This window comes from Salvia hispanica, chromosome 4, assembly GCF_029641045.1.
Source record: "Salvia hispanica isolate PSC_SH4W2 chromosome 4, Shi_PSC_v1, whole genome shotgun sequence".
Classification (NCBI taxonomy): Eukaryota; Viridiplantae; Streptophyta; class Magnoliopsida; order Lamiales; family Lamiaceae; genus Salvia; species Salvia hispanica.
Window position 1 is genome coordinate 2115426 of NC_142695.1, and position 10335 is coordinate 2125760.

At 37.4% G+C, this 10335-nt stretch overlaps 2 protein-coding genes across 2 annotated transcripts; both read right to left on the bottom strand.

The window, feature by feature from the left end:
- Positions 1–1829: 1829 nt before the first annotated feature.
- Positions 1830–5168, bottom strand: LOC125192709 (telomere repeat-binding factor 4-like). Its single transcript, XM_048090336.2, has 6 exons — positions 4848–5168; positions 4340–4554; positions 3645–3729; positions 2850–2933; positions 2234–2531; positions 1830–2124 (listed from the first exon to the last, which is right to left on the bottom strand). The coding sequence occupies exons 1-6, from the start codon at positions 4995–4997 to the stop codon at positions 2093–2095; spliced, it is 864 nt and encodes a 287-aa protein (XP_047946293.1). The 5' UTR covers positions 4998–5168; the 3' UTR covers positions 1830–2092.
- A 650-nt stretch (positions 5169–5818) lies between these two features.
- On the bottom strand, positions 5819–8515 carry LOC125192592 (Lactoylglutathione lyase / glyoxalase I family protein). The gene is made up of 5 exons (XM_048090213.2): positions 8357–8515; positions 7340–7505; positions 6513–6596; positions 6223–6426; positions 5819–6139 (listed from the first exon to the last, which is right to left on the bottom strand). Exons 1-5 carry the CDS (start codon positions 8399–8401, stop codon positions 6048–6050), a joined length of 591 nt encoding a protein of 196 aa, XP_047946170.1. The 5' UTR covers positions 8402–8515; the 3' UTR covers positions 5819–6047.
- Between the last annotated feature and the right edge of the window lie 1820 nt (positions 8516–10335).

A 10335-nucleotide genomic window follows, 5' to 3' on the forward strand; every position in this document is an offset into this window, starting at 1 on the left:
GACTGAATAGAACATATATAGAGAAAACACTACAGGTAAATGTTGTCTGTATCAATATTCTTCTAGCAGTTGAGATTAACACACGTAGTTTACAACCATTTGCATATTACACTCTTAATCTCAAATATAGAATAAATCGTCTACAATTAACCATACTAACAATAATTCAAATACCGAAAAAGATTATTCCAAGAAATGCAAATTGGACATGAGTATGCCAGCGGTAAAATAATGCTACACCGAAATTGCACCACATCATCAATCGTCGTCTACGACCCCTCTACCTCATTCTCTAATACAATTTGTCGTCGAGAAACGCAAAAAGAAAAAGAGAAAAACACAAAGCCGCATTGAAAAGATAATTCCACAACTAAATAACATGTACGGAGTAAGTATTTATCAATAAAAACTAAAGGTAACATCAATTTCATAAACCTTTCAAATTCTGATTTAATTAGTGACCCTAATCAATAACAATTAACGATGATTTAAAAAAACGCCTAAAAAATAAATATTAATGTATGATTTAATTAGTGATCTTAAACGGCTAAACCTGCCATTTCATTTGACCAACCATTATTCACTATTTAGTGATATCTAATGGTTTAGAAAAAACCATCTAATTTTTATTTTCAAATAATAATGGCATATTGCTGCTATCAATTCATAATGCCATTAATTATATAATACCATTAATGTATAATGCCATTAATTATATAACTGCCAATTATTCAACCAATATTCAAAAGGTCCATAACTAATAGTATATATTTAAAATTTTGTTCAAAATTTATAAATATTTAAAATAATGGCCAAAACTCGCATTTTATATATTTATAGATTCGTGATATTATAGTAGTATTACAGTATTTGCACTTATTAGGAATGATCGGTAAATACAGTAATAATCTACACACATTTAATTTATTTATTCAAAATTAACTAAAACAATATCAACTTCATTATTATACACATATTTGTGATATTATAGTAGTATTACAGTATTTGCACTTATTAGGAATGATCAGTAAACAGAGTAATAATCTAAACACAGTTAATTTATTTATTCAAAATTAACTAAAACAATATCAACTTCATTATTATACACATATTGACATTATTATAGTAGTATTACAGTATTTGCACTTATGTAGGAATGATCGGTAAACAGAGTAATAATCTACACACATTTAATTTAATTATTCAAAATTAACTAAACAATAACAATAATAATTTCTATATCAGCTTCATTATTATAAACATATTTATGACATTACTATAGTAGTATTACAGCATTTTAGTTCTAGTTAAACTTAATAAGCTTAAATCTCATAATTCCCATTCACTAACCCAATTTAATCAGTACTCCCTCCGTCTCAAGGAAAATGACTCATTACGTGTGTTAAGTGGAGAGAGTAAAGTAAGAGAGAAAGAATAAGTAGAGATAAAGGTGTTTCCAAATTTAGTAATGAGTCATATTGATTGTGACACACGGAAAGTGAATCATCTTCAATGAGACAGAAGGAGTAATATTTCTGTTCGTTGGGTCTAAAATTAATTAGGGCATTGCCGCATTGACAATGACAATCGAAGAACAATTTAAGCATTCGTTATAGCTTTTGTATGGTATTAGTACTAATTTTATTTTATCTTTACACATATCAAAATCACCAAAGTGGAGAAAATTTTATCCGAAGATAAATTGATTATTAGTTTTATGTAATTGAGGTACTACTAATTGATCAATGTCGATTAATATAAGATAAAATCTTAGTAGTAGTAGTAGTAGTATATAATAATAATAATAATAATAATAATAATAATAATAATAATAATAATATAAACCCATTTACTTTAATGGTACGACTCATGTTGAACTTGTTCAATCATTAGATACTTCATGTTGTAAATGACCTTTCAAAATGCCTAAAACATGAAGCGCTACACCTACTGAAACTGCACAAACAATACAAATATTTGAAAATCCTAAATAGTAAATTATCTATCCAACTACATCAGGATCCCTAAAGCATGATTTTACTATAGAACTGCAAAACACCCTACCTTCATGCCTCCACAGCAGCAACAATTCCTATGAAATTAGCAATATATCGCCGCGAGAACCTGCAAATGAGGATAGAAATGGGTGTTACATGATTCTTGTAGATGAATATATAGGTTCGACATATATCAGTATGAGGTGAAGCAAAGATAGTAAGGTTTGAAGGTGTACTTTGTTCGTAACAATCCATAGCAAATTGTAGTTGTGATTCCATTTCTTCGGCCATTCTATCTACTCTCTCGGACTCTTTCACGGATTCAGCAGCAACAAATGATTTGTTTTCAGCTTCTGCAATTTTGTAGGCAGCGGAGGCTGCTGCTTCTTCCACTGTATCAGCAAGGTTCCCAATGCTCTGAATCGGTCTAGGCTGCACGTCTCTTTGTCTAGGTACAGGGGCAGGCGCAGGGACTGGGGCAGGTGGTTTCGTGTCTAGAGCTGCACTATTTTTGATCTTGTAGTAATTGTTAACCTGTGGTTAGGAATTTGATGATATAACACTCAGTTTTCATGCTTCAGAGATTGATTCAGGGATTTGAGTAATTATCGAGAATGGTAACTTTCTATAGATGAAAACAGTAAATAGCAGATATACAATCCTCAAAGTAGTACGATTACCATTCGAAAGCATCAGCAATGTCACAAAGGGCAAAGAGAAATGTGAAAAGCGGTCAAACTTTTCTTTCATGTACTATGTAATTTAGATCAAGCAGAATCCTAAAACTATATTTTGTTTTTAAAAGATTTGACAAGCCTACATATCAGCTTTTTCAAGAGATAAGAAGATCACCTTTTCTAGTTTGTCTTGTTGCACCAGTGTCCTTAATCTAGAAGTCAGTGACCGTCTGAAATTATGTGGTACCTCGTACCTTTTCTGCAAGAATATTCAACACCAAAGCAGAAATATCTTTACTTCTTATGCACAAAAGACATTTACAAGATGATAAGAGAAAATAAAACACATTCCAACAACAAGAATGTTTGATATAAAGAGCTTTCTCAATCCAACGTAAAAAGCAGAATAAAGCAAACTGAAAATCAAATGTATCTAACTCTACATTAAAGTTACTTTTGCTTTGAGGTATAAGGAAAATGAGGAATCAAAATTCTTTCCTGTGATAATATTATCCCTAACTGGAATTACAAAAGAGGAATAAGAAAGGGTGAAATCCTTTTCATAGACCAGGATGAAAAAGAAGGGAGGGATTTAAAGGAAGCGGATTTTATTATCCTGCATTTTCTTATAGCTCAAAGCAAACTCACAGTTTAAGCTGTAGCAGACAGAATAAAGGGAAAACATTAGCTGTACGAATGAGCTAAGGATATAGCATCACGATCTTTAAGCTCCTAACCCTAGTTCTGTGGACATGTCAGCAATGTGCAGAAAATGATAGGTGACATATTCAAGTTCTAGAAATGGCTAATGAAACGCTTTAAATCAAATACTCCTAAAATATAACTAACGAGCCTCTGGAAGATTCACATAGCTTTGACAGGTTTATAATCTCACTGGAAGATGATGGCCCTCAAATATTTCATAAGAAACTAAGTTACAATTATATTTATGAAAACAGAATGTACTAACCTCAATAAAGCTGGCTATTGCACTAGAATCGGAACCTTTTAGGTCATTAAGAGTTGACAACGCCTCAAATATCATTGCAGTACACCTACACCGAACAATAATGTCATGCATTAGAAGAGAGTGCAAAATTTACCGTAAGTCAAAAGATTCAGGTTGCAAGAAGACAAATAGTGTGCCAGAATTAGAACATGAATATCAGGGGAATTCAAGAATATGAGATTTGTTATTCTATTTCTGTCTTCCTTCATTTTCACTGTCTTTACTACCACAGAACTGGAAGAACAGAGGAACATATTAATCAAATACGAGAAAGTTCCCCCACAGGCCACGTTAACTCAAGAAACAACAATAATCTCAATTGATATATAATCAAATTACTGCAATATGCATGTAAGTCATAAACATCATATGCCAAAAAGTATCAGCCTAAAAATAACGCCCCTATAGTAGACGCTTATTGTTCTACATTAGCTGTACAGTGCATCGACAAGCATATGCACTCACGAAAGAGACAATAAGACAGAATAGACTAATGAAAAGTCAAAACAATCGGTACTCACTTATAATTGCGGATTCCAGCAACTCAACATACATAACTACATACCAACACACAACACACATAGCAAATTTAATTAATACTTTAGCACATCAAGCAAACAAATAGCTCTGAGCCAATAACGGTGAAGAAAAATTACTTGGCAGCACCAATCCCCTCAGGCAAGGGCTTTGAAGAATCCATCATGGCTACATCTGTAGATGCACCCTTGCACGACGGAGCAGCAGAGCCCGATGTCTGTGCAGCTGGCAGGGGAGCAGCAGGAGCTTCAGCAGGATTGGCTTTCCCCTTTGCTGCCTTTGGTTTATCTCTCAGCCCTTGGCCACTAGCAACACTCAAATTCCGCCACTTATCCTGTTCATCAAAACATGCTTAAATTACAATGTATTTCAACCGAATTGCCTAATTCACTATCCAATACATGAAGTCGATAAGCTTGCATTACTGTGCAACCAATACACACAATTGGATAAAGAAATACTGAAACACAACCAATCATCAGCACAGCGTTGCTTTCTACTCTCAATTCAATTCAGCACAATGCTAATTGCTAAAGAAAGCAGCCAAATACAGAATTCACAATTAAACCACAATCTTCCTAGTCAACTACATCGATATTGAAACAAGAAATTTCTCAAATTGAATACCTTGAGATCAATATTGGAGCGAGCAAAGAGGAGGTGGTTGAACTCAGGGTCTCTCTGGATATTTTTCCACTTCCCGGCGCCGTGCTTGGCGACGCCGGCGCGTAACGCCTCTTCCTCCTCCGCCGTCCATTTCTGCTTCGGATTCCCCATCGCCGCCGCGCCAAGACACGAGCAATGTTCCGGATTGTCACGGGATGGGATTGAGGCCTCGCCGGAATCGGAGAGGAAGCAAAGCGGCGAAGGGGCGTTTCTGCAAATACGAGAAGAGCGAGGACTGCCGAGACAAATAAAGCAACTGTTTGAGCTTCAGAATCTGGGCTCTCGTCGGGCGCTTTATATAATTGTTGACTTCGTCGTAATTTATTTTCATACTACCACTTTTTTAAAAATAGAGGAAAAAATAAATAGGAAAAAGAGAAGAGGAGAGAGATTATTGCACACACAGAATTATTCATTTATAAAAAAATTTATTTTTCAATTTATAAAATTATATGGACTCCTTAATGAGCAAAGTAATTTTTTAGTTTTAACTATATTCACATATCAATAGAATTAGAATATGTTATAAATATACTATGATTGCAAAAAAAATAAAAAAATAAGAGATGTGATTTTTAAATAGTGAATAAAATTTAGTGTCAGGTTGTTATGGGTGTTAAATGATGAATGAAAAGTAATTATCCTGTGTGTGTGACCTATAAATAGTGTAAATGAATAATGGAATCCAAGTTCTAATTTTTTTTTAATTTTTCTTAGTTTGACCACAAGTGTACCGAACCCGTTACGGGCGGAATTCGACTAGTCCTGCTCGATCAAGTTTGCGGATTAAGACCGAAGCCCGAAAGTCTTCCGGCGGATAGTTTTTCGGCTAATGAAATCCAAGTTCTACTAATTTTTTCGCTCATATTTTACTTAAAATCCACGCCGGATCAAATGAAACGCTATTTCACGGTCGCCACGAGATCAAACTATTAAACCGGAAAACTATGCATTATACATTACATCTCAACTGAAGTAGGGTAATGGCCAACAACTGCATTATTTCTTAACATTTACATTAATGGCATCACTTTTTCAATATACACCAAACCTGACATATAGGATTGCAAGATTTTCAACAGCTCTGACCTTCAAAAGCCATATAAAAAGTTCTCAAATAATCTTTGAAGAACAAGCATACAGCTACTAATCAAGAATCCATCAGTCCACCTGTGTAAACTCGAGCGCGTTGGCATCAGGATCCCGTGTGAAGATAGCTGGCCGACCTGAGCGACTAAGGGTATAGGGTATGCCTGAAAACACAAACGAGGGCAGCGTGAGCCTGAATGTATCCTACAGCACAAAAGTAGTACTACCAGATGACCTCACATATTACCAGCTCTATCGAGGATATCTTTTAGCTTTGACACATCTCGTATTGCTAGGCAGGCATGGCGGTCTCGACCACCATGTTCTGGCCGTCCAGTTAATGGGTCGGGATTCGGAAGCTCCATAAGATGTATCATCTCAGCGCCAACCCATAACCAAGCACCTCTGTAGGGGAGCTTGTCGTGTGGCCGTGCCTCATTTATTGGTAGACCTATTAATCACACAAGAAAAAAATTAAGGAGTTTTTACACTGAAGAAGAATGGTGAATCTACGACATTGAAACAGGAGGAACTCACCGAGAATATTCTGGTAAAAGTGCAGTGACCTTTCGAGATTCTCACACAAGATTCCAACATGGTGCATGCCAACAAGTCCAAAATCTTCAAGATCACAACATCACACAAATTTTTGTTACTTTTACAAATTTCTAGTTCTCTACACATTAACTGACATTGACACTTTGATCATTTTTTCCTCATAGAACTATGAAAGAAATGTTCGGGTTCAGGTTCCACTATCGAGAATATACGAAGTGGTAATCCAACATAAATGTAACTTGTGATTTATTCTCAACTAAATACATCATATATATGTAAAGATATACTTCTATTATCAAGAATACAAAGTATTTAGAGCTAGTAAGTGTTTGAGCTTTCAAACAGCTTTACACGAGCTTACATCTACCAAAGCTGGCTCGGGAAAATTTTTAAATAAAAGTGATATAAATGGGATGAAGTAAGATGGAACAACCATGTCATTGTCCCTCTTCCAAGATAGTCATACAGAGGCCAAACATCGATAAGCTAAATTCAAGACTGAACTGATTTCATGTACTTCCAATAATGATTTTGGCATCAAACGACGAGATTTACGCCTATCGTGCTATCCAATTATATGATGGACGAGTAGAAGTTCATAGACATTCATCAACAAAAAATAGCAGAGTCACAGACTCACAGATGAAGTGACATCTTTGATACGCTCAAGGACGTTATGGTAAATAGCTATATTCTTTTGGAAGATGAGGTCATTCGTACTCTTAATATAGACATGACAAATAACAATCTTAGAAGTTGCGAGGCTGAGATTGGTGACGCAGAATGATAGATGAAGAAATGTTTACCATCCTTGTCGTTAACCGCCTCAGCAGAATCCTTATCAAGCACATCTGCCTCCGTGGATGCTTTGGATTTTATTGCAGGAAATTGCACATTTCTGGCTTTTCCGAAAAAAAAATCTCTTTTTGAGAGTGGTTTGGTAGCAAGAGCTCTTACATTTACATCATTGGCCTGAAGATAGACACGGTCGAAATAAGTAATCCAGTTAAAACATAATCAAACAATTCGGGAACTCACATAGTAGTTAAAAAGATAAAAGGTTTCACTCCAATCCAGATCCCCCGGTAAAGATGAATGTCTCCATTAGTTAAACAAAGGGTATCATCGATTAAATTAAAAGGTCCCGGAGGAACAATGAGTAGTAATCGAGCACTCCACTCTCTAACAACATTTAGTCATTTACACTGTTAAACCTGGCCCTATCCTGCACCTCCTCGAGGGATTCCTAAGAGCAATTAAACGTTCTCCTCATCTTCCCAACAAACACATCAGCACACTGCTAGAGAGCTCTTAAATTAGGAGAGCTCGGAACTCCATTTTGCCAGCTCAAGATCACACGAATATGACGCTACTCAAGGTTGAGCCGAAATTAAACACGATGCACGCATCAGAACGATTTCAGTGCAAATTTTCACAATAGCACCCCTATGCTATCAGCATCAACTAAACCTAACCTAAATTGAATTTACACAAGAAGAATACTCCTCCCCTTTTCTGAACCATCAAATCTAGATTGACTGTTTCATATCCCTATTCCAATCCATTCCCTATTTCATATCCCTATTATGAAAATCTCAGCCACTCAATTTTAAAAGGGAAGATAGAATATTCAATTCAATCAATCCAATTCAAAAAAATTGTTTTGTTCAGTTTCTGAAGAATCAAATACACACACTCTCCAAGAATAACCTAATTCAATAATATTCAATTCTAGTTGAGCAAACAGACCAAAAAAAAAATTCAACATCTTGAAATTACACTTGAAATAGCAATATATCAGCAGAGAAATTGGTTAGTTATACCTTGTTGAGGGGTAAATTCAGAGGTGGACTCAGCAGAGAAGCCATGGTGTTGAGCTTAAAACTGGGAATTGATTTTAATATTTTTATAAATAATACTCCTCCATATTTGTTGGATTGAAAGAACACATAACGCCAAAAACTAATTTGAGGCTGAGGACTTTTGATCTCAGATTGCCACTAATTCATCATTCTAACTGCTAAAAAACTGCTTATAAATAAATTTTAAAAAAGCTGAGGACTTTTGATCTCAGATTGAAATTTTATTTTTTAATTTGTTTATAATCATAAAATAAAAAATATATATTTTAATGGTTATAGCATAAGTTTTCATTTGCCAGTTTAAAATTTTTGTTAAAGAGATAAATAAAAAGGACCAAAATTGGTGTATTTTTATTCGGAAAGTAATATTCATGGAAAATTAAAATTTTTTAAAGTAAAATTCGATTGTTCTCAAATCTCATTTGACAACCACATTATCAGCACCCCAGACCTAGAACATAAGGATAACGGTTGCAAAAATAAAACGAGCCAACAATATAAATCAGTGGCGGATGTAGCTTAGAGCATCTCCAATGCCGACTAGCAAACCGGCTAGTCGATTCGCGTCGCTAGCCGATCAGCTAGCCGAACCATTGGAGCAGGCGAGCGGGCGATCGGCCAAATTTTCAGCGTGGGCTAGCCGAACGCGTGTCGCTAGCCGAAGCGCCGGCCGCCATTGTGGCGGCCCGATTGGCCAGCGACGATTTTTGATTTTTTTTTTAAAACCTATATAAACGCGATTTTAGTTTCATTTTCATTTGCACCGCTTGTTTTAACGAGTTTTCTCTCTCTCTACATTTCTGTACAAGAGCATCATCGAGCGATGAGTAACGCGGGTGGTAGCGGTGGTGGTAGTGGTGGGGATGCTGAGGAGTACGAACGGCAGATGGAGGCCTACATGAACCGCGAGATGGAGCGGTACATGCGTAGGGTGGAACAGCAGGCGATACCTCGCCCTCCACGGGTTGTCCACCGCCGAGTAGTGATTGATCGGGATCACGTAGCTGCACATCAGCGGCTATATGACGACTACTTTGCGGAGAACCCGCGGTTTCCAGCAAACATGTTCAGGCGGCGTTTTAGAATGCACATGGAGTTATTTATGCTTATCGTTGACGCTTTGGAGCGTCGATATCTGTATTTCCGTTTCAGGCACGATGCGGTTGGCAGACCCGGCCACACCCCTATTCAAAAGTGCACGGCGGCAATCAAGCAGTAGGCCTACGGAGGCGCGGCAGACATGTGGGATGAGTACCTCCACATCGGTGAGTCGACAGCCCTCCTCCCTAAGATTGTCAGAATTTGATGCAGATGCACGGGGAGAAGCATGGGTTCCCCGGGATGTTAGGCAGCATAGATTGTATGCATTGGGAGTGGAAGAACTGTCCGACTGCCTGGAAGGGGGCCTACACGACCGGCTACAAGGGAAAGAATCCCACGATGATCCTCGAAGCCGTAGCTGATTACCGACTGTGGATCTGGCATGCGTATTTTGGGGTAGCCGGGTCGAACAACGACATCAACGTCCTGAACTTGTCGCCCCTCTTCAACGAGAAGTGTCAGGGCGGTCCAGCCGTCTCATTTATGGCTAACGACAACCGGCATGATATGGGCTACTACTTGGCGGATGAGATATATCCTAGGTGGCCCGTCTTTGTGAAGACGATCAGGCATTCGATGGATGAAAGGAAGGCCTACTTTGCGGAACGGCAGGAATCGGCGCGCAAGGACGTGAAGCGCGCATTTGGTGTGCTCCAGTCTCGATGAGCGGCAATTAAGGGTCCAACGCGTTTGTGGGATGTCCAATGCATTTCCCAAATAATGTACGCCTGCATTATTATGCACAACATGATCGTCGAAGACGAAGGCGTACGACTGACTAGTTGGGCCAATGACGATGAAGTCGGTCCAAGCCACGGAACGGCCACCCCTAGTGTACG

What these genes read in the sequence shown, in the direction of transcription:
- LOC125192709 (XM_048090336.2), bottom strand. Translation starts at nt 4,997, where the DNA reads ATGGGGAATCCGAAGCAGAAATGGACGGCGGAGGAGGAAGAGGCGTTA. An exon ending in GAGGGGATTGGTGCTGCCAA is followed by an intron (nt 3,730 to 4,339) that starts GTAATTTTTCTT and finishes TGTTCGGTGTAG; the next exon opens with GTGTACTGCAATGATATTTG. An exon ending in CAATAGCCAGCTTTATTGAG is followed by an intron (nt 2,934 to 3,644) that starts GTTAGTACATTC and finishes ATATTCTTGCAG; the next exon opens with AAAAGGTACGAGGTACCACA.
- LOC125192592 (XM_048090213.2), bottom strand. Translation starts at nt 8,401, where the DNA reads ATGGCTTCTCTGCTGAGTCCACCTCTGAATTTACCCCTCAACAAG. An exon ending in TGAATTTACCCCTCAACAAG is followed by an intron (nt 7,506 to 8,356) that starts GTATAACTAACC and finishes GTCTATCTTCAG; the next exon opens with GCCAATGATGTAAATGTAAG. An exon ending in GGCGGTTAACGACAAGGATG is followed by an intron (nt 6,597 to 7,339) that starts GTAAACATTTCT and finishes GTGATCTTGAAG; the next exon opens with ATTTTGGACTTGTTGGCATG.